This window comes from Camellia sinensis, chromosome 7, assembly GCF_055761805.1.
Source record: "Camellia sinensis isolate YWXY chromosome 7, ASM5576180v1, whole genome shotgun sequence".
Taxonomy (NCBI): Eukaryota; Viridiplantae; Streptophyta; class Magnoliopsida; order Ericales; family Theaceae; genus Camellia; species Camellia sinensis.
Genome location: NC_138967.1, coordinates 52,352,893 through 52,377,934, shown reverse-complemented (window position 1 = coordinate 52,377,934; position 25,042 = coordinate 52,352,893). Strand labels below are relative to the sequence as shown.

At 35.1% G+C, this 25,042-nt stretch overlaps 1 protein-coding gene and 1 non-coding gene across 2 annotated transcripts in view; one reads left to right on the top strand and one right to left on the bottom strand.

Moving 5' to 3' along the window:
* Window positions 1–1,605: 1,605 nt before the first annotated feature.
* TRNAY-GUA (transfer RNA tyrosine (anticodon GUA)) lies at window positions 1,606–1,701 on the bottom strand. The gene is made up of 2 exons: window positions 1,665–1,701; window positions 1,606–1,641 (listed from the first exon to the last, which is right to left on the bottom strand). It is a non-coding gene; the product is annotated as a tRNA-Tyr (tRNA).
* A 7,433-nt stretch (window positions 1,702–9,134) lies between these two features.
* The window catches only part of LOC114300982 (O-fucosyltransferase 1), a 30,218-nt gene continuing 14,310 nt past the window's right edge, over window positions 9,135–25,042 (top strand). The window contains exons 1-9 of the mRNA XM_028245867.2: window positions 9,135–9,450; window positions 9,541–9,748; window positions 11,947–12,028; window positions 12,139–12,209; window positions 13,383–13,471; window positions 18,443–18,566; window positions 18,666–18,949; window positions 20,421–20,550; window positions 21,090–21,817. Of these exons, the coding sequence (XP_028101668.2) occupies window positions 9,443–9,450; window positions 9,541–9,748; window positions 11,947–12,028; window positions 12,139–12,209; window positions 13,383–13,471; window positions 18,443–18,566; window positions 18,666–18,949; window positions 20,421–20,550; window positions 21,090–21,701 (1,608 nt within the window). The 5' untranslated portion in view covers window positions 9,135–9,442 and the 3' untranslated portion in view covers window positions 21,702–21,817. The remainder of the gene's footprint in view (window positions 9,451–9,540; window positions 9,749–11,946; window positions 12,029–12,138; window positions 12,210–13,382; window positions 13,472–18,442; window positions 18,567–18,665; window positions 18,950–20,420; window positions 20,551–21,089; window positions 21,818–25,042) is intronic.

Genomic DNA, 25,042 nt, shown 5'->3' with positions numbered 1-25,042 from the left:
AAAAATTTTATCTAGTAAGTTATTGTTATTTAAATCTTATGACGTTTCAAAAAAAAAAAAAAAATTGGGGCGTCACAAGACCAGCACTACGGCTGGGCTAGCCTTTCCACTGCGGGTTGGGCCCAAGTACTTGAGGACTTGGGTGGACTGTTGATCATGAAGTTGGGCTCAACTGGTTTGTCCATATACTCATCTGACCCACTTGGATTCGGACTTTGTCGGATTGGGCCGGTTCAAGGCTTGGACCTGACCCATTTCACGTTTAGCCCCTTCAATTAGTTATCTGAATTACACACGTATCGCATGTGCTATCTACTAGTGATTTATAATTGTAAGAGTTGATACGATTTATATGTAATTTGTTGATGAGTACATCTATTGTACATCTCATTTTGCATAATTGAAATAGTTCGGAAGTCCACTATCACAAAGATTACAAAATTTTATTTGTCTTTTGTTTTTCTTTTTTATTTTTTTTAAATTTACTTCTTTGATATTCATAAACGAATTTTTTGAAAGATCATGTTTTTTTTTTTTTTTCAAAAATGATTTATTTAGAAAGTTTTACTCATATTTCATGCTATTAGTTTTTTATTTTTTATTTTTTTTTGTGTATGCAGGCTAAATATTATGTATATATTTTTCTATTTCAAGTAGTATATTTAAAATGTGAAGTGATATAAAAAAAATATTTTATTATTTTCTTTCGTTTGGTGTTTGGTTTTTTGCAATGCATGTCTTTCACTTCATATATTCACAATGTCACATACAAGTCTCACATCTCTCTCTATAAGAGACGGAGTTTGATAGAGAAGTGGCCATCTTATGTATAAAATCGTGAGATGGTGATAATATGATGGTGATAGTAGAAATAATTGAACATTACTTTAATTTAGTATTCTTTTTACTTTTATATAAATGTTTCAAATATTGTAACAAAAAAATAAAATAAAATAAAAATTCCATTTGTGCAAGTGAATTCCAAACTTTAGTTTACTTAACTAACAACTAATTAATTTTTTGATTCTAGATTCTTAAAAAAATAAATAAACCTATTATTTAATGATAATTAATTTGTTTTGACTGAGAAAATTAACTTATGTTATGAATTTAAAAAAAAATGAAAAATTATGTGACATTAAATTTTACTTTATATGTATTATGACTTTATATAACTCTATAATTTATACATAAAATTTTTATTTATGATAGTCAATAAAAATGATTGTAAATATATTTCAATTAATAATTCGAATAATTTCATTATTATATAGGAAGACAGTTAGAAATTTATTTAGATTTTAGGAAGTTGTAGTAGCTTGGGATATACCTTTTGTAAACTTACATATTTCATTATTTTATTTTATGACTTACCCATCCTCCAAAAAAAAAAAAAAAAAAAACACCATTGAAGATGAATTTATTTACAATAATAGTATTGTCACATCATTCTTATCAAAATTTTTGTATAAATTTTATGTATGTTTGGAACTTTTGATAAAAATAATGGCAACCAAGATGAAGGATAAAGGAATTTTGTGAAAAAACAAAACAAAACAGAAATCTAATTTAATTAAAATGATTTTTTGCAAAATAAAAGGCCGATCCGACCTGCCGGATTCGAACCAGCGACCTAAGGATATGCTGTGGGAAACTTGAACCAACTACAGTCCTCCGCTCTACCAACTGAGCTAAGGTCGGATTTCTATAATGGCTCTAACTAAATATTATTTATTATATTATATAGTTATACAGGAATTATTTATAGTAACATATATATATATTAATGGTAGATCAATGGACTGAAAGTGAAACATTTTTTTGGTTTACAATTAGCTTCTTTTTTTCATTTACTTAATATTGTTTGTTATTATTGTGGATAGCACACATTGGATTAGAGTAAAGTGAGCACTTTGTTTTCCTTGGGCTTGCAAAAACGAACAACATTGTTAGAGGCTTCTCAACCTAAGTATTGATTAGGAGAGTATTTTGACGGAAAATCACTACTTAATCAAGATATTGAAAGAGTAAAGTAGATATTGTTGGTTGTAGTGTACCTAACAAGCTGCCTTCCCCCTCTATTTGGTAGTGTTTGGCAACTCGTTGGTCAGGCTATTTTAGTCACCTTTACGAAAAAAGTCATGTAGCCTGACTGTAGCTGAAGTACCAAGTTTCTGTTCAACTGAATGTCATTATGTTAATAAAAAGACATTTTTACCTTTTGTGTAGCTCATATCCAAAAAACAAAAAGTGACAACTGATAAAGGGGCTGGCATCTCTATCATATGTCATCTGTCATCTCTCTCATATTATTTTTTTCATTAATTTTTAAAAAAAGATTAATATTTTGAGACAATAAAAAATCGAATAAGAAATTAATATTTTGGGACACAGAGAGAGTGACAAGTTTTAGGTATTTATAATTTCTATAATGAGATTTATTGGTGTACTAATTAATATTTGCTGACATACTAATTAATATACAATTTTTTTATAAATATGTGCATTTATTTTGTCAAACTAACATCAACTGAATTCATTTGTTACAAACAAATTTGTGAACCCAAGTCAACAAAGGTTGGACGGTGGCAGTGTCCTCACTGCCACGTGTATTGCGACCTTTTGAATTTTATTGTTTTTTTGGATGGGCAGTTTGGTCATTTTTCAGCCCATCCTCATTTTAAATACATTTTTCAATATAACAATTTAAATAAAAATCAATCTCATCTTTCCAAACACAAAAATTTTAATAACCTACTAAAATAATCAATAGCCAAAATATCTAAAAAAAATAATAATTTTCCAAACAATCACATAATTTTTTTGTAGGTGTCCTCCTTGCTTGCTTTTTCATTTAATTGATTGCTACCCAGCGTTTCTCATAGTTGATCTGTCTGTTAGGCCATTATGATTTTTATTTTCCGACAAATTTCTCAGTGTGGGCCCACTTAATCTTTTGAGAATTGTTTTTCAAGATTAAAAAAAATTAGACCCAATTTTCAAACTCCGTAATATGACAATCAATTAGGATATTATTTTTTTTAATTATCAATCAATCATATCAATTACATATCATTAAATTTATAAAATGAATCTAAAAAGTGAACTTGTACGCTATTTCGTAGTCCTCTTAGACTTTCGTGGAGGTACCTTGTGATTGTGCCCATCTTCTTTTGTTTCTTCTTGTGTTGCCTCGATTGCGAAATTTCACTCCCCCACAATTATTTACTTTACCATAGATAATTTTGTTTGAATTTTGATATCCCATTTGATGAACCTTACTACAAAATAAAATTTTAATTTCTAAAAATACTCACCCAATTTTTTAAAAATTTTGATTTTTCAAATATATTGAAGCTAATTTTATTTCATGCATAAACTTGTAAGTAGCAAGTGATACCAAACATTCTAACCTTTATAACATGTCGTGATTACGTTTGCCTCATCTCTGTGAAGCTACTTTGATTGTTGGTAAAAACGAAAAATCATATAAAAGTAATTCAGGGAATGCTTCTTAACACATTGTCAAGTCTCTCTTTACATTCATTATATGTATTGAAGTCCTTGTACCTTATGAAAAAAATGTTTGTACATTACCCCAAAAAAATAATTTGCAAGTGTAAAGAGATAATTGATGGGTGCATTTGAAGCACTCCAATTAAGGGAGGTTGCCCTACTGTGAGAGAGAGGTTGCACTTCAATTAAGAGATAATTGATGGTTGGTTATTATAATTTAGGGGTATTTACATACAAGTCTCATTTTGTAAACTTAAAATCCATTAAGTTGTATATAAAATTATTTACTCCTTTAAGTCCTATTAATTTTTAATAAGCCATTTTATCCTTCCAAGACCTCCTCACCAACCAGACTCTCTCTCTCTCTCCTGCCCACAGACCCAGTCTCTGGTCTCCCCCGTATGACTCCTCCTTCCCCTCTGTCCAGAGCGTCGTCGGCTCCAACGCCGATCTCGACCACGTCAACCTCACCGCCCAAAGCTTGGAGTGGCTTGACGATTCCACCGAAAACGAATCGAAACAGGTTCGAGAAAGCTCTGCGAGACTTGTCAAAGGATCCAAAGACGGAAGAAGCATCGTTGTCGGAGACCTAGGGCTTTGACATTGCCGATCTTGTTGAAGATCAGGAACAGGATCGAATCAGGCAACAGATCGAAATGGTCAATCTCGTCCGATGATGATGAAGTGTAGGGTTCTGGGTAGACTTTGGTGGTCAGATCTGGACGAACAAAAGACATCTGAACCAATATATATATATATATAGACAATTACGTATACACAACCATATAGATAGAGAGAGAGAGGGAGAGTGATGGGATTTGGGATAGTAATTGTGATGTCAAATTGAGAACCTTCTCAATTTATAATATTCTCAATTTTAATCATGAAAAAATTGAGAAAATTTTCAAAATTGATAATTATAAATTTTTTAGTTTTGATAATATTTTCAGTTCATACTAGAAAAAAAAAATTGAGAAATTTCCTAGTTTTGATAATTATAAATTAAGAATATTCTCAGTTTTGAAATTGTGAACATTTTCAGTTTTGGGATTAAAGAGTAAAACGTCTTTTTACCTGTACATGGGACTTATTGGTTCAAAAATTGTTTGATAGGACCTACGCTATCACCAAATGTATAGATAAGATTTTTAGGTAATTAACTCTATAATTTATTTTGAATTTTATATTCTTCCCTCTAATTCTACTCATAATCTTTTTTTTGTTCTAAATTCAAACGGTAAGTGACGAAAGTCTAACATTATAATAAAATTACACTTTTAAAAGTATAAGGATTAAATTGTTCAAATCAAAACTACAACTTTGTAGTTTATTTAAAGTATAGGAATAAATGATATAATTTACTCAAATTTTAATTTAATGAAAAAACAATGTTTGTTTCGTAATTTGATGAACATTTTAGGAATAGATTGAAGATAATTTTTTAAGTTTTTTTTTTTTAGCAACGTCAAATTTCATGGAAAAGAAAACACATTGTTTGTTTTGATTAAATTGAGTTATTTTATTTTATTTTTTTTAGTGATTTTCTTGCAAATATTTTAAGTAAATTTTTTTACTCTCTATATGCACATAATTTAGATGCACTTAAACAATATCATATTGGTGAAAAATATTTTAAAATTTTAATAAATATGTAAGAATATGAAAATTTATTGAATTTTTATATTTTTTGTATTTGATGAATTTTTTTAAGAAAATTCTATAAATGTTATATTTTTTTAAGTGTATTTTACGTTAGGTGCATCTAAAAAATATATATTTTAAAATATTAAAATTTTTAACTAAAAACAAAAATATATAAAAAAAAATTAAAAAAAAAACTCAATTTTTTTTTTTTATAAAAAACTTAGACTCACTTTTCTGAAACCAAACTGAAATTTACATTATGTTTGGATGGAGGGGTTTGGTAAAAAAGAAAAGAAACAGTGAAAATATGAAACCACTTCACTTATTTGGATGGTTAAATATGTGAGAAATGATGTGCGATGGTAAGAAAATTATCCTCATCAAATCTGTGTTTTGTTTCTCATCAAAAATAGTGAGATTTGGTGAGAAAATAATTAGGTTTAATAAAAGTTTTCTAAAATATCAAAACTAACCTTATGAAAAAACATAATTTATTAATATGGAAGGTTATTTGGGCAAAATGAAATACAACACTTTCCTTTCTTTTTTCTTATCTACTATATCCAAATAAGATACGTAAGAAATCGCAATATCTTCTCTTTTTATTCATCCAAACATAATAGTGAAAAAGCATAATCATTTCTTTTCTCCCTAATGAGGATCCATTTGAGGGTAAGTTTGCTACTAGCAGCTCAGCTAATTTCAGCTACAATAGTATATATTTAGGTTGTTGCAATTAAAAAGTTCATAATTGGATTTTGAGTTGGGTCAACCGGTCGTCTCAAGTATGCACCAATCGTGATGTCCCTTCTACCGGCGATGCGTCCCGTTTGTTTGAAGTTATAGGGAGGGGATTGAGAGTACTAATCCCTTAGTATTACTAATGGGGTGTTTGTTTGAGAGATGGAGAGGAGACTATTAATCCCTTGGTATTAGTAGTCCCCTTAGAAGGGGGATTGATAAGGAGGAGATAAAGATGGTATTAAAAAAATAGTGAGGAGATTATAAATTTTTATTTATTTTTTATTTTTTATATATTGAGAATTTTTTTTAAATATTAATGTTTAATTTTTTATATTTTTTTATTTGTTTTATTATTTTATATAAAAATAATTTAACAATTCCTCACTAACAATCCCCTCACTATTAATCCCCTCACTATAAATTCCCTCCATTCTATCTCTGAAAACAAACGGGCCTTAGTCTTAATTGATCGAGTCGGGCCTCCAACACTAGATAAGAAATCACAATCATTTTTTTTTCCCACTTCACATTTCGATTTAAATGGAGTGTTAAGTGTTTGAAATACTCTAAATACATGTGCTAAAAAAAAAAACCTCTAAGGAGAATTCTATTATTCACCTTTATACCATATGCATCATTTTATTTTTTAATTATAACTATTTTTTTTTTTCAATTATGATATTAATTTGATATTTTAGTTATGATTTTTTATATTTGGTGATAATTAATTAATTTATTTTTTTAAGGATACTCAGGCCAAAAATCCATATTTGAATTTGGGTAATGATACATCTCACTAAAAGTGGTGCTCTAAAGTACCACTAATGAGTTGTCAAGCACTTTAAATAATAATAAAAAAAAACAAGACACAAATAGTAGATCCCGTCTACTGCCACATCACTAGTGATGTTTTTAAAGCACCACTTTTAGTCATCTCCAGCATTATTGTTTGAATTTTCTTTGTCGCCAAGTCTAGGCACTAAAAACAGTTTGTCCATGAAGACAAGCTAGTGTAGAAAGACCAAACTATCCATGTATATACATGTCATACAGTATTCATATACCATATTTTTCAGCCCTCTCTCTTTACTCTGCTCTCTTTCTCTCTCTCTTTACCTCACTGTTGTAGCTCTGTTGTTGCCTCCACCACCCGCTTCACTGCAGCTCGTCTCTGCCACTCCCTTCGCCCGCCCTCTCTTACGGCAGTTCCACCATTGCCTCCGCTGCTTGCCTCCTCTCTCCTCCTTTCCCTTTCTCGCCACTGCTTCCTCTCTCACCGCCACCAAAACTAGTCCATCTCCTTTCTCTCTTACAGTAGGGGAACGTAGATCCAGATCTACATTCTGTATATATGTATATATAGACATAGACATAGATATAAATAGACATAGACATATATATATATATATATGTATCTATATGTATGTAGGGCACATAGATCTAGATCTACATTCTGTATAAATATATGTATAGACATAGACATAGATATACATAGATCTACATGCTGTATAAATATATGTATAGACATAGACATAGATATACATAGACATATATATATATATATATGTATGTATCTATGTGTATGTATATGTATATATGTATGTATGTATGTTAGTATTTGTTGTCCAATTGTATTTATACTTATATAACTGATACATACATATATATGTATGTATATCTGTGAGTGTGCGTATCCATGAGATAGATCTAGAATAATGATGATTGCAACAGATAAATAAAAAAGTTGGCATAGATTTTCAATTGATGGGAAAAAAAAAAAAATTTTTGAACAACCAGATAGGATTTAGGAGAAAGAATTGAATAGATGGTCAAAAATTAGAATTTAGGCGAAAAAATTGACTAGCTAGATATAAAACTGAGCATATAAATAGAATTTAGGAAAAAATTGAATAGATTGATAGAATTGAGAAGAAAAATTAAACATATAGGGGAAAAAATTGAACATATAGTTAAAAATTTGAATAGATAGATATAAATTTGAACATCTGGACAAAAAATTTGAACAAATAAATATAAATTTAAACAGATCGCCAATAAAAAGTCAAATAGATAAAAAAAAATCAAGGGGTAAAATTAGAAATAAAATGTCAAAGTGTGAACTTTTTATCAACAAAAAATATTCACCTGATCTACTACCTTACACATTCCTTATATTGAATTTATCTCAAAATTTTATTTTTTATTTTTTATTTTAATTATGACTGAAAAAATATAAAATTATGCCCATATGTAGGGGTGCAATTCGGGCAGGTTCTCTCGAGTTGGAGGGTTGTCCAGGTGCAGTCCGAATTGTATTTGGCAATGCCCAAGCACGTCTAAGCCAAACCATCAACCCGAGCTTGGCTATCCAAGCTTGGACTGAGCTGCATAATATGAACTCAGATTAGTCCGAATTGCTCAAATTTCACAAGAAATATGATGACATTACAACAAGAAGCCCTTCTTTATCCTTTCATATTGATAGGAGAAACTAAGAAAAAACTTAAGTTAAATATGATATGTATAGATGCATACCCTGAGTAAGCATTGACTATCACAATTCAATAAGTAGTTAATTTCATCATTATTTGAATTTCCGCAAATGTAGCAGCAAAATGCATCCAAACTTGAAATACAAGATTGACAATGGTACATTTCAGTGGATTTGATCCACAGTCCAAAATGATCAGCATCGTCATGATTAAACTATTGCAATTAATAGATGAAGGCTAGGATAAACATTATGTTATCAGTATACAAGTTAGACTAGTAAAATATTAATCAAGATATAAGAGTATAACTGGATTGCTTACTTAGAATCCTTAATAGCAGGAACATCTACACAGATAGAATTTTTCCCTCTCTCCGCCATTCTTCAACTGTTTGAGGAAGAAATGAGAGTATGAGACACAAAAAGGAAAGAAAAGAGTAGGTAAAGTTTAATCTTTACTTTTAATCTAATTGTCCAAATATAAGATTTTAATCTAAGGGCCAAATTCCAGGAAAAAAATAAAATATAAGTGCCATCTATATATGTGTATTATAATTTTTATAATGTATAAGAATAATGCGCCGGACCCCCACTAAAACCCACCCCCACCGACCCCCAGTGCCATGTGGCACTGCGGCATTGGATGGAAAGAAAAAAAAAAAAAAAATAGAAAACTGGCCAATGAAGACCCGTCACGTCACTGGGGGTCGACCCCAGTGGGAGTCTGTAGCAGGGTTGAATATATAAAATACAACTGGGTTTGAATTGCTCGGTTACGTACAATCTCTGCCCAGGGCTAACTTAAATTGCAATTCATCAAAAATTTGCTCAAACCTGCCCAAATTACAATATATTATTACCCAAACCCTAAAAAAAACTGATTCGAGTTGCACCCCTCCGCCATATGAGAGACATCCCATGCTCTAAATATAAAACGAAAGGCAGTGTGAGGGGAAAGTCTTCACTAGAACTGCTCAACTATCTTTATACTAGCATCTCTGCATCACAACAACAAACTTAAACTTGAATCTAAAGCTTTCATTCGAAATGAGGAGGTACAAACAACACCAATCAATCTCTCTCTCTCGCTATATATATATATATAAATTATGTGGGATTGCTTTGAATCTACTGTTGAATTGCAGGCCTGGGCCTGGGGATGGATCAACGACGTTGAAGAGAGGAGGAGGTGGAGTGGGAGGGCACCATCGCCACCAGCTGAAGCAGCAACTCACCGGAGGAGTCAAGGGACTGTTTGGGAAGTTGTCTATTGCACTGATTGTTCTATTGATCTGCACCCTCTATTTTCTGTTCTCCATCAAGACTAACAACCAGCCCCTTTCTCCATCTCAGGTCTGTTTTTTAAGCTCCTTCACCAATTCAATTGTGCTTTTGATCTTGAATTTTTGTGGGTTTTGCCTTAATTTTGAAAATCTACAAGGGTTTGCCTCTGTATATGTATTTGTGTTTTGATGGAAAATTCATGAATATGTAAAAGTAAACGGTCGAAATGGCAAAATCATTATAAAACAAAAAATTGATTATAAACTAGTTTTCAAAGAGAAGTGACTTCCACTTGCTGTTGGGATGATTTCTGATGGTGTAGCTAGACAAGAAAAAAAGAGGGGAAAAAAGTTGACCTTCGTAGCTTTAAAGAGAATACTAATTTGTTGTATTCAAATGAACTCAAATAGTTAAGATAGTTTTTGTTTTTTTGTTTTTTTTTCCAAAAAAACAAAAGAAAAGAATCCTATGAACATCAACTATATTGCCATATTTTTTCTAAAAGGAATCCATGACTAAGTATGCTCGCAATAGATTTTGCTATATAGGATGGTCCTAGGGTTTTGATGTATGGTTGTCGTGGGGCTCTTCTTATCTGAACTGAATTATAACAAAAAAAGGTAGGGCAAAGACTTAAATTTTGGCACCGAAATCTAGCTATCTTATTGAATCTTGATGGAGCAAGATAGAATTTGGTCCAAAGCGGGTTTGGAAACTGAGATGGAAAATTGGAATAGTGGAGTTCTATGAGTTGAATTGATTTTTCAATAATTGTGGTTCTTACTTGAAGTTAATTTTGAACTCTATCCAAGAAGTGGAGAATGACTAGGTTAAGGTTATCAGAATGTATTTATTTGATCAACAATAAGAGGAAATTTATTAATCAAGTAAAAGGAGATAACAAAAGGAGGACAAGTTGTCCTCATACAATAAGGACAGAACAACAAAGACCAAAGAAGACGACCAGTATTCCAAGAAACTAAGATTGACAAATAGCTCCCCAATCCTTTGAAATCACACATAAGCCCAAAACGAAGCCAATTCTCCCATAATGAATTTGAATCGCCTCCTCGCCTTTGAAAATCCGTTCAATTCTCTCCAACCAAATAGTCCAAAAGATAGCAAAGACAATGCAGAACCACAATGATTTGGCTTTCCTATTTCCACCAAAGCTGCAAAAATCAATTAAAAGCATATGTGTATAAACACTTGGAGCCACCCATTGTAAATAACAAAGGCCAAAAAGGCGCTGCCATAAATTGAGAGCCACTGAACAATGAAGAAATAAATGATTCACCGATTTTGCATTCCTCCTATACATTATGCACCATTGAGGACAAAGGAAATGATTAGGTCTCCTCTTTTGGAAAATTTCATTGGTCATAATGCATGAGCCAAGGACCACATGAAAGGCTTCACTTTAAGAGGTACAATTGCCTTCCAAATTCTCTTGTGAAATGGAAACAAAGGAACGGAGAGCACATCAATGATTTTATCAAAAAAAGTTTTACGTGAGAAAACACTAGAAGAATTGATGTTCCATATCCTCTATGAGCACAAGTGAAAGGAGACAAAGAAATCCCATCAAGCAGAGAGAACAAAGATGCCAATTCAAGAGACTCCCTCCCTATCACTAAGAATCCAGATAAAAATAAAATTCTATGAGATTGGTGCCAAATTAGAGCATGCCCAAGACTCAATAGTAACATACTGAGAACAGACCAGAATTTCTTTTTTACAATGTGATAACAGGTAACGTCAGGTAATACATGTAAGTGGATGCTATTTCTAGCCTCAGTAATGTCTAGGTTATTGAGCTTTCAATTTAGGTCACTTAGGTTAGGATGATCTGTCTAGTCACTTTGTGCTAACTATAATTTCCACATGTTAAAGTGTGCTTATTTACTTATCCACTGCATATAACCTTTTCCCCCTAGAAATGAATTTTTTTTTTTTTTGGTCAACCTGACCTGCTATTGCTCAGCTCTGGAATGTTGATGACAAGCTTTTCCTGTTAGATAATGCCAGTTGGATGTAAATGCTCTAATACCATTTAAGTCTCATGCTCAGGTTGTATTCATAGATAGTGCAGCTGGATTAGTGAACGAGCTTTATGCATAGAACATTAAATCACGAGGCTATGGTCATTGTAAATACAAATTACCTGTGCATTGTCTCTCTGAATTCTTATTATTTGATTGTGGTGCTTCACTAAATATGCCAAGCATGTTTTCAAAAATTGATTTATTACGTTTTTCTTTATTAAGCAAATCAACTTAGAGACTTTATGGGGAACTGCTGCTTCTGGTGGTTGGAGACCATCATCTGCTCCACGATCTGATTGGCCCCGTAAGTACTTTAATTTTCCCATTCAATATGCTTACAAGGAATGATTCTTTCGTTAGGTGTTTTTGCAGTTTGGATCTTGATGTCTATTTTTGCCTTTCACATTGTGGCAGCTCCTCTAAAAGAGAGCAATGGCTATCTGCGTGTTCGTTGTAATGGTGGTCTGAATCAACAACGCAGTGCGGTCTGTATCTTATGCTTGCTGTGATCTATAAGACAGTCTTTACACATGCTCTAATTTCTTACCATGCAACATTTGTGGGGTTGTGCAACTCACGTTATGCTGCAATATATATATTTTCTTTCTTTCTTTGGCTTATCTTTTGCTGAAGTTTAAATATGTAGTGGTTTCTTTATTTAATCTGGATTTTGTCTCAACATGTTGATGACCTTACCTATTTGGATTTCATATTATCATTTAACATTTCCTCTAGTTGTTCTCCTTTGTATTTACTTTTACACCATATCTTAGTTCATATGCGAAAGGATTACTAGTTAATTCCAATTTAGGTAAGTTGCTCACAAGAGAGGTCAAAGTTCTCTGCTGATAGGGAATAATTTCTTCTTGTAGCAGGATTCAAGCATGATGTGTAGTAAAACTGTAAAACTTTAAGCTTATCTCTGAAATTCATCCAATTCATCTCATTTACAGTGTCAATGTTACCCTTACTACCTTTTTGTATTTTTACCATATCCCCATGATACTGAAGATATTTCCATAATGAATTAGATCTCTTTTAGGGGGCCATTGCATGCTGTGATTGGTTAAAGGTTAGGTTGCCAAGTCAGAATGTGAGTCAGAATGCGTGGGCAACCACTTTGTACAAGTGCAACTAATGCCAAAGGTTTGGCTACGCCCATCTGTTCCAACACCCTGCATCATTGAGCCAACGTTGGATCATGGCCCTTTTGTGGTTTTGCTTTGTTGTTTTTTGGGTTATGGAGTAAATTTCTGCTGTTATATATGTTTGTGTATGTGGAGATCACTTTGTTGGGAATATGAAGTATCTAAGTTCTACAAAGTAGAGAGATTTATTGATTGATTAAAAAAAGAAAGGATCTGAACCCTCATCAAATCCTTATTGCCTTGAATCATTTACTACATACCATGGTCACTTGGAATGGACAATTGTTCACACCATAGTCGAAGACTCAAATACCAAGCTTTTCTTCTCTTAGCTGATCTCTTATATCAGATCTTTAAAGATGACATTTGGACAATTTCCATTGTTCTAGATTCAATATGTATCACTGATTGCTTATATTCTTCTAGCAAACAATTTGATTGATTTCAGTAACTGCGTGTTTTATAGGGTTATCCAATATGTGCTAATAAATACAACTTGTGATGTTCTAGATTTGTAATGCTGTTCTTGCTGCACGGATTATGAATGCTACGCTTGTGCTGCCTGAGTTGGATGCAAACTCCTTTTGGCATGATGACAGGTATCTATTCAGCAGTCTTGTAACTTATGCTTTACATAATCACTTTGATCGAGTGCTTCATTCTTACAAAGACTATGTATGTTGTGCATTACATTTGATTTGCTAATGAGGTTTTTTGAATGAAATTCTGTGTATCCTGAACCTCAAGGAGTCAGGAAACCTGAGAACATAAAATAAAAATCTGCAAAAAAGTTGCATTGTAATATGTCCAACAAGCAACTGATGTTCATGAGGTGCTGTGATATATCCGTGTTCTTGAACAAAAAACGCAGATATATTGTAAAATATGGCCATATGTTGATGGATGTAACACACAGGGACGGAACTAAACTATGGCCAAAGGTGGCCATGGCTCCCCCTCTGTTTTCTAGAGCCTTTATATATATATATATATATTATATATATGTTTGAGGGATAGGCATTCTATTGGCCCCCCTATTCAATTTTCAACGAACCTTTTTCAATACCCAATGTAATTATCTGTATAGCTATTCTACCTACTCAAACATTACTTTTCATACTAAATGCTAAAACAATTTGTAAGGATTCAATCATAGATGAATTCCGTGATAAAAAAGAACCTTGAGTTCCATTTTGATAGATGACTAAGTGGGTTTTGTCAATTTTTGCCTTTTTTTTTTTTTTTTCAAAGTATATTTATTTTTATTGACTATTGATATATTTTGATGCATTGCAACTTGCAAATTAGAATCTAAAAAATATGTAAATGTAGTTGGAGTTGGATATACATAATGTTCGGCCCCCCCTATCTTCAAACCCTGGCTTCGTCCTTGATACCACAATAGATACATGTAGGTACACGAGACCAGGCAAGATAAGGCCATGGGCCACCAATATGATAACATCTCCCTTGTACATGGTGCTATATTCCAGCCTTGTGAGGTGACACGTGGACCAACGAGGTGACTCCATATGCTCCCTCTTTGGGGTCGAATCACCAATCTCTATTGGCACACGTGGTGGCCAACCTCAGGCTATTTATCGTCTCGAACTGCTCATAGCGCCCCTCACTCGAGCATCCCTGAGGTCAACGTGTTCACAATCCCCTCAACATAATCAAGTAGCTGAGCAAGCACGCCACACCTCTAGAACAATGGACCCTGCTCAAATTGAACACCATATCTCCCATAATTGCCTGGTTAGCATGGAATGTCTAAACTGTACCTTAATTACTACTAAGAAGGCTTTGACAATTGCCTAGACCAGGAGCGGGGTGTAGGCATCCTAGCTTAAGATCTTTGGAGGACTTGTGCTATGAAGGCTAGATTCAAGGGACTCTTGAGGTGCCTCACTCTCCCGTTGAGGGAGCCTGTGCCTCAAATAGTCTCAAAGAGAGGGACAATACCAAGAAGACAAAAACCTTTAATCCTGGCACCATGTCTTGAAAGGTGCATTATACTTATCCACTGTAGCTCTTCTGATACACCCCTCAAGGCTTAATTTCACACCCTAGATTCCGTAACCTGAGTTCGTGATAAAGGTTAAAGGGATAGGGATGGATCAAGGACCAATGAGTCAAAGAAATGAAGAAAAGTCCCTTAAGCTGGTCAAAGTGGGTTGACCAACTTGTAACCATCCAACAAGATGCACTTCTTGAAGGTAATCAAATGATACAGGCTATCAATCTCCCATTGAAATCTAATATACAACCTTATATCCAATTCCTTTCATTTTCATGCAATCTTGTAACATAATTAGATTTCTCATTGTAAGAGGAGCTAATTTGAGCCCATTAAATTAATTAGGCTCAATAGTCTAAGGTCGGTGGGTTCGAATTTATCGTAAGTCCAAAATTGGTGGACCCGGATTTATTGCCATCAAACGGGCCTAATCGCCTTAAGCCTCGAAAGGGTTCGGATCCACGAACTTAGAGACTTACTCGGGTTCGGACTCGAAAGGGTTGGGATCCACGAACATAGAGATCAGAAGCACTTGGCTTCGAACGGATTCAGATGCAATCTAGAAGCCGCTCCATTAATGAGTCCCAGAACACTTGTGGGCTCGGAGCTTTCCGGGATCTACGCACCAGAACCATAGGCGTAATGGAGTTCGAACAAAGGACCCGGTCTCGAGGACGGTGTGTGGAGATAAATTCACTCTTTGGTTAAACTAGCCTATACCCGGGTCGAGGTGGCACGATCTAGGGGGTCCCTGAGACTCGACAATATTTGCGGCAGGGCGTTCTCTTAAACTACCCCTGACCCTTATGCGGCAGGACGTCTTCTGGGACTACTCCTGACCCTTTGGGATGATTGGGGATCATTGGTTAGGTGTGGCTAAGAAGAAGGGTTCGCCGAGAGGTTAATCTCCTTTTCGGGGTTTTCCTCATCCTCGGAGAGGTCACCTCCTTGGATAAGGTGGTTAGAGAGAATATTCCCCATGTGCCTTGCACATGGGCTCCATCCTACATCATGAGGTGCCTATAAATAGCACCCACCCATAGCTTTACAAGGGATGGATTTTGGAGAATTAACTCTTGGGAAAGAACTAATTTCCCTTCTCCATTATCAACCTTGAGAGTGAAAGTGGGAAATCCATGGGAGAGTCTTGCCATTATTCTCTCTCTAGCTACTTTGCCTTCTTCTTCACCCAATCTCTTATCTCCATCTTCTCCTTTACTCTTGTGTTCTTAAGTTGAGACTATTGAAGAATCTAAGCCTCTCATCATCTTCTAGAAAATTCGAAGTTATTCTTCAAGGATTTTCGAATTTTTCAACGACGTTCTTGAACCCTCTCATACACTCATTCTTATGTTAAATGAATTACAGTATATGAGTTCAATAAACGAAATTAACATGTTATGTCCTCTAGGGCTTACAATAAAAGAGGCCCTTGGCTCTATGGCCTTACATCACAAATAATGGCCCAAGGCCTTACACAAAAGAAGGCTTAATGGCCTCACATGTATCACATAAGATCTCTAGCCATCTTAGGAGGATCACCACCAGCACTTGAAATGTTTATAGACAACGGGTTGAGCATAAAGGTTGGTAGAGATATACTACTAACATGCTCAATATGAAATTATAAGGTACATGATCATGATGTGATATATAAAATATTAAGAAAATGATTTATCCAATGCAGTTGGACAATTACAAAATTAATAGAAGTTCACAACTCACACATTATATCAAAATTTAATTTCTTGTTTTATTTTAATAAAATTGAGCTTCAGGCTCTAGTTTCCAACTCACTTAAATCATTATTTTCATTCAATGATTTCTAGGGACGTACGGACCGATCATAGCACTGCATTGATAGGAAGAGTGTCAATTGTGTATTAGTTAGTAGCTCTCAACCATGAGTTACCTAACCCCCCTTCTCGGGTTACTACACGAATGAAATTTGGTACCTACACCGCATGCTGTGGAGCATATCTAGCCCAACTTCCTCACCAACCCCAAACTCACCAGTGCAATTTTGAAAATCATTACAAGGTTTACCCATTTCAAACCATTTCAAGGCTTGCACTAGTTCTCATAACCAATAGCAATGCCCAAAGGCCCAATTTACATTTCAAATATGCATTTCATAATTTTACCCAATATTTTTAAACATCTCACAATTTTGTCAAAACACCCTAGGCAAGGGATTTCCAATAATATTGTAATATCTACAAGTTCAATAGAACACTTCTTATATTTCCTTCCAAGACACAATGCGTAACATTCATCGTATCTCAAATACTCAATTTCATAAAATGAAGACAATATACAAAATGTCACATTTAGCAATGCTCATTCCAAATCACCATTTATAGGGGTTCATATGAGAAATTGGGGCTTTTCAAATACATTATGATATACGCCAAATCAATGCTCTTCCAAGGTTTTTGATAGGTAGAAAGCATATTTCTAACATTAGGTCCAAACCCAAAGCCTAGGGCATCTAATTTTTCCAAATTCCCTTACCATTTGATATAGAAACTACCACACGTACAACCAAAACCCCCTATTGAACAAGTTAGAAGAAAAACCTGTCCTTGAATAGAAGAGAAGAGAAATCATGGGCTAGACGCATACAACCCTTGTCCAGCAAACTTCAAATTACCAAAGTAGCATGACACCTAAAATTTAATAAGAAGTGCAGCAGCATTCTAATATTTAAATACATAAAAATAAGACTCATATTGACCTTAAAAAGGTTTAAAAAAACATGAAAAACATGCTCCGTGTGAAATTCTAGATTTCCTCTTTTTCTTTGTTCCATAATAGTCATAGTCATCATTGGATAAATATGGCAGGCTAGGGAAGCTCATAAATGTTCCTATCCTATATACATAGAAAGAAAAAAAAAAAAACTGTTTGGTTCATTATCTTTTGAGGACTGTATTCGCTGATGGCTGATTATTATTGTTGTCTTATACCACGGAGTTACCATTTGCTTTACAGTAGCATGGTAAGCGGAGGATCAGTGATGTTCTTTGGGTTTTTTCTGTTTCTTTTTCTTATGTTTTAATTGATAGTTGAGATTAATTTTACTTAAAACCACTAAGCAGTCAAACTTGTTATGTAGTTATGTCAATTGAGAAATTGTAGCTTCAAGCATGTGTTGAAAAGCATGTGATTTGAGGTTTTGTGCTAAGTAGTCAATTTTTTCCCTTCTTTTTCTTCTTTACCATTTGTGTGTTCAATGTAATTTGAGGTTTTGTGCTATTTATTATTTTGAATGGTAGAGCATCAGTCTGGCAGTGATCCCTGTAAAACTTCTAGCAGTGCCAATCTGATTTTGATATGATAGCTGCCATTATGATAATATTTGTTCTTATATGCTTTAAATAAGAAGTCTGTGTGTAACAGAGATTAGATTACTAGTTTTTTTATATTTTTATTTGTTTGTTTGTTGTTGTTGTTGTTGTTGTGTATGGGACTAGGTATTTTATCTAATTTACTATGTGGTGTATCTCATTAAAGCATATGCAATCATCACTTCTATGCTTATGCTCAGTGGATTCCAAGGTATCTATGATGTTGAGCACTTTATCAAGGCGTTGAGGTACGATGTCCGGATTGTGGAAAGCATTCCTGAAGTTCGGGTAAAAGGGAAGACCAAGAAGATAAAAGGTTATCAGGTGACATTTAAATCTAGTCTTTATTGATTTTCACTTAAGAGCACACAATGCTTTATCTTGCTGGCAGATTATGAATATCTAACTTCTTTGTCAACTCAGCTTCGCCCCCCTAGAGATGCTTCAATAAGTTGGTACACCACAGTTGCTCTAGGGAAGATGAAGGAACATGGTGCTATCTACCTCACTCCCTTTTCACATCGCTTGGCAGAAGAGATTGACAACCCTGAATACCAACGGCTGAGATGCCGAGTTAATTACCATGCACTTAGATTTAAGCCACAGATTATGAAGTTAAGTAACTCAATAGTCACTAAACTTCGTGCAGAAGGTCACTTCATGTCAATACATCTTCGTTTCGAGATGGATATGCTGGCATTTGCTGGGTATGTTGTTACTTAATTATCTTAATAGATTTGCTGAAATTTCTGCTTGATGTGCATGTAAGGGACGGACAGTTTTTTGTGGAGGAAGTCCAAAAATTGGTTGGCCATGTAGGCTAATTCACATTAACTCTCATCCATTTATAGGGCAAGTTGGTGATAATCTAAGTAATAAGAATAAATAAAATGGGTTGCATTATTTCAACCTTATTACAAAATCTTGATGGAGGATGATTAAACGATAGGCCTTATTATTCATTGGTTAGAAGTGGCCCCAGGTGCTGGTGTTCCTGTTACAACCTAAACATATACCCATGCCCACCATGTGTTTCTGTTTTTTACTTATTTTATTTTTTGAGGTAGCTTAACGTCATGTAAATAAGGGTAAAGGTCATTGGAACAGCTTAAGCCTCAACTTTATAGACTCCGGAAATTTTAGGGGTTCTCCCACAGGCCACAGGTCTGATGCTTAAAGATTGTCTAATCTTTTCCTTTAGGTAGTTAATCATTAATGAGAAAGGATGTCATTATGATGATTCTTTTATTAGTCTATGTTATGGTTTGCATAAATTTCTTATACTTTCTCCTACAATGTGATAAATTGCCGTGTATTTGACTGTAAAGGCCTCTGTGAAATGTTGTACGATAAGGCTATGTTGAGAAGCATTGAGTGGGTGGCCGTTGTTGAGTATTTAGAAAAGGTGCACTTTTGGTGCTCTTGTATGAAGAAAATTGTAGTTCTTATCATTGGAATTGTGTAGGGATGTGAGTCTTCATTTAGTAAGCCTTTTAGGGTTTAGGCCCTTGGTGTTAACTTTGGATTTCCCTCTTATATACTTTGCAATCTATGAAGCATTTGCATGGGTACTGGTATGATATGGGTACGTTGATACAGTAAAATCTTAAAAAAGTAAGTTACATGTATGGCTTGGTGCATTCGTTAAAAAAAATATGTATATATATATTTAATTTAGAATAATGCAAAGATTAGTTAGATGGTTTACTTGTTAAGATCAACCTACAATTCATACTTATTGCCAAAAGTAAGGTATAAACTAAAATTAATTGTCATTATATTAATTAACCTACAACCAAGGCCTAATTTTAAAATCATGCTAGGCATTTAAAAAAGTCAAGTGAAATTGACTTCACCTTGTATAGAAGAAAATACTATTTTAGCTAAGGTACGACTAAGAAAAAATTTGGATACGTGTTTTATATATGAGATACGAGTACAGCATGTTTGTTGAAGTACTCATGCTTCATAGCTTGCAATGCTCTAACTAATTTGTCCACTACTATAGGCACTAGCTATGAGAAAGATCTTACGAGACTGTGCCTATCATTTAAGAATGTAGCTTCTATTACACAAATAGAATTGATGGGGATTAAATTTTCTTTTTAGAATCAGAAGATGGAGATCTTACAAATATTTGGTGGAAAATTTGTAACTTTGGATATAAAATCTGTGCAGTTGCTTTGATATATTTACTCCTGAAGAGCAAAGAATATTAAAGAAGTACCGGAAGGAAAATTTTGCAGAGAAGAAACTCATTTATAGTGAAAGAAGGGCCATTGGAAAATGTCCATTAACTCCGGAGGAGGTAATATTTTCTTTTTCATCATTGTCTTCCTATCTTTTACTGTTTGAATTGTTTATACTGTGCCAATTGATTGCACAACGTTATGAAATATATTTTTAGCTCTGGAAGACCAGTATTATTTTCCACGTAATACCTGGTATTAATGGTTATTGTGGCTATATGTTTAGTTTTAAAATTTTGCGCCATTACATTCCAGACTGCTCTGACATGGTGAAATGTTTTGTAGTGGCTGAGATTATTGTGACTATTGTGTGTGTATTGGGGTAGGGGGGAAGTTTTGAGGGTGTTTGTGTTCGGGCATTTCTTATTTTATTTTATTAAGTTTATTAATCTGGTCCAAATTTAAGATGAGGCTAGCTCATTAGCAATTTGGTCCAAACTTAAAAAGGCTGATTCGGGGTTAATTTGGAGGCTGGCTACATTTGTCATCATGGTCATTGATGAAAGCATGCCTTGTACTGCCAATTGTTTGCAAGAATGACGACCAAAATTGAAAGGTTATTCTTATAATTATGATATTCTGCCTCTTGTTTCTGCAGGTTGGTCTTATCTTGCGTGCAATGCGGTTTGGCAATTCCACCAGGATATACCTTGCAGCTGGTGAATTATTTGGTGGTGAGCGATTCATGAAACCTTTTCGTTCCATGTTCCCTCGCCTCGAGAACCACAGCACAGTGGATCCCAGTGAGGAGCTAGTGGAGAATACTGGTTTAATAGGCTCTGCTGTGGATTACATGGTTTGTCTTCTCTCCGACATTTTCATGCCAACATATGATGGCCCAAGCAACTTCGCCAATAACCTCCTGGGTCACCGCCTCTACTATGGTTTCCGTACCACAATCCATCCTGACAGGAAAGCTCTTGCTCCTATCTTTATTGATCGGGAGAAGGGGAAAATGGCCGGTTTTGAAGAAGCTGTTAGGCGTGTGATGGTCAAAACAAATTTTGGTGGGCCCCACAAGCGGGTCTCACCTGAGTCTTTCTATACGAACTCTTGGCCTGAATGTTTCTGCCAAACATCACCAAAGAATCCTGCTGACAAATGTCCGCCAGAGAATGTTTTGGAAATCTTAGAGAGCCAATTGGAGGGTGAAATGACCAGTGAATCAGACACCTTGATTCCATCAAATTTGACATCTATGGCAAAATAAATAGGAAATTGACTTGAACCTAGTAGTGGTGGTCATACTAATCCCTCTGCGATGCGACACTGCGATGCCAGACTGGAGAATGGAGTGGGTTTTTGTTACCTAGTTCAGCTTCTCAGGTATTCTTCTGATCTGGATTTTTAATTTATGTAGCAGTTGAAATGATTTAGTGTTCTAGTACTGGCACTGTTGTATAATCAATACGTAATTTATTATCAAGAGAATTAAGTGAACATAATGACTGTTTGATGTTAAGAAATAATAGAAATATAAATTTGACCATTGTGGAGGATTCTAAGAAATTTAAACAATGGAATAAGAACTTGTCATGGTTCATGAATTTGATATAAATGTCTCTCAGGAGGAAGTACTTGAGGATTCAGTATTATTAATGTTGAAGTGGGGTTGCATATTGTGCATCTACAGAAGAGAACAGGAAAAGTGCCCAAATATTTTTTTCCATCTAATATGTTCCTTAACAAATTAAACTGCAAGTGGTCCTCTTAATTAGGTCTTCCCTTGATTGGTATTGGTACCTTTCCCTTGGATACATTTTTCTATCAGTAGCTTCTGTTAGAATATAATATGTAAAGTGCTGCTTTAATAATTAGGTTAGTATAATAATTAGTATGCTTTAATAATTTTGTTTTCTCTTTTGGCTTGTAAGCTTGTTACTCCTCTATATAAAGGAGCTAACCCATAACATTCAATCAATCAATTGAATACATACAATTTATTCTCTCTGTATTTCTCTCTTTATACATTGAATTTAACATGGTATCAGAGTGGGTTTAGAACCTAGTATTGTCACTTCACTGGCGGGCGGCAACCTCGCCTTGGCCGCCCGCCGGACCTCAACCTATTCCGCTTGTTTTTCTTCACATACCTTCTTCCATAGTTGAGCTCCTCATTATCTTCAATGTCTTTATCTTGATGTCCAGCTGGTTTCAGATCTTTTTTTATAACCCGCAACATCCGAAGCAGTCCATTGTCCGTGACATGATCGCATAAATATTTAAAAAACCTGCTCAATAGCAGCACGCATAGGAGCAGATGATTGCGGCAGTAAAGAAAGTAGTGTATCCACAAGGACATCCATTAACACGGGTGTTCCATCACCATCTATTTCATCTTCTCCAGAAGAGTCGAGAAGATCAGCACAAAAAAAAAAAAAAAAAAAGAAGCTTACTTACAGCAAATAATGAGTTCATCTCTCAGCTCAGAAAATCCCCCATTGACCATCCAAATGAAGCAGTGGCCTCCTACGCCCTTTGCCCGAGTCTGCCACGCCTGCGCCTCCGCGAAGATCACTCGGCTTTGCGCCGTGCCGCGTTCTCCACCTCAGCCTCTACGGTAGTCTCTGCCTCTCTAATGTGCGCCGCAGATGCTCTCCCTGGGCTTGAAGGAATTGTTGGATTTCGTCTCTCTAGATTCTCTCTCTCCATATACATCACCAACCCCATTTTACTTTTCTTCTCTTATTTCTTTATTTTTTCTTTTACTTCATTTACCACCACTCACCCATGTGACCCACTCTACAATAATATATCTTTTACAGGGGCACTACCCCCAACCTGCACTCTCTTTCTTTTTTTCAAATCTCATTCATACCATATAGATTTGCACACCAAACCTTACCTTATTTTATTCATCTCAGGGATCTACCCCGATCAAAGTTCTCAATTCAAAAAAAAAAAAAAAAAATTATTACAAACACAAAACACAACAAAACCAACTCAAACAAACTACCTCTCTCACACAGGAGGGATTTTTCTTTTCCCTTCTCTACTCTGCCGCCGGTCTCTTCTTCTTGCCTCCGTCCTGGGTGGCCCTTGATGGTGCTGCCTTCGTGTTTCCCACGCTGCCGAGCACGTTCACTCCTCTCTGCTCCTCCACCGTAGCATATGGCGAACCTCCGAATCGGAACATAACGGTGGCCTTCCGCTTTAGCTCCTTGTTTTCCGCCTTTAGCACACATATCTCTGCTCGCGCATCCTTATACATGCACTGGAGCAGAGCCAGTTGGGCGTTTAACTGCTGCACCTTATTTGTCCTACTCTGAAGCCGGTGCGACAAGTTTGTGACCACAGTCATAGTCTCCACACATGACTTCAATGTATAATGATTGGCCTCAATATCCGATTGCGCTGCCATTATTTGCTCCACAGACAGCATAGGAAAGTTCAATGGAGCAAAACCAGGGGCGCTTGGTTGAGGTTCAAGGGCAACTGCACCGGTTATCTCTCTTGTGGACTCGTTGAGGTCTGGAAAGAGAGTGAGCAAACCACGGGAAGAAGAGGCCATGTTCTGGGTTGCTGAGTGTTTCAGAGAAGTAGCGATTTCAGACTGGTAATGTCAGAAAGGGTTGGTTGCAGAGTTTCAGAATGAAGATGTTCAGAGGTTTCAAACTAGCTTGGTTTGCACTGCCTCCGCCTTGGTTTATATAGACAATGACGAAGAGGACGACACGACGCTCTGTCGATCACGTGCATCGCCGCTTGTCTGGCGCGACTTTTGATGGCTCGCTGCTCGACGATTTCTGTCGGGCACGACTTTTGATGAATTGGGCGCGCCTTTTGAGGGTGCGACTTTTGAGGGCTCGATATATATATATATATATACATGTATATCTTTTGGGCAGCCTATATACACAATCATACAGTGTATCTTCTACATCGGTCCGGCATGACCCCATAAACTGTCCCGACATTGATTCCGGTTAGTTTCTACATTGGTCCGGCATGACCTCGTAAACTATCCCGACATTGATTCCGGTAAGCTGCTACAACGGTTCGACACGACCATACAGTGTCTTCTATACCGGTCTGACACGAGCCATACAGTGTCTGCTACACCGGTCTGCTACAACCATACAATGTCTTCCACACCGGTCTGACACGATCATACAGTGTCTCCTATCCTATTTTATTTTATTTTATTTTTCTATTTTGTTATTCTCTCCAAACTCAAGTTGGTTGGTTCCTATCCTCCTTGAGTTTGAGAGGGGCTGTTAGAATATAATATGTAAAGTGCTGCTTTAATAATTAGGTTAGTATAATAATTAGTATGCTTTAATAATTCTGTTTTATCTTTTGACTTGTAAGCTTGTAACTTCTCTATATAAAGGAGCTAACTCATAACATTCAATCAATCAATTGAATACATACAATTTATTCTCTCTGTATTTCTCTCTTTATACATTGAATTTAACAGCTTCATCATATGCATACTTAACAAATTAAACTGCAAGTGATCCTCTTAATTAGGTCTTCCGTTGATTGGTATTGAAATCTTTCCCTAGTATACATTTTTCCATCAGTAGCTTCATCATATGCATACTTTAT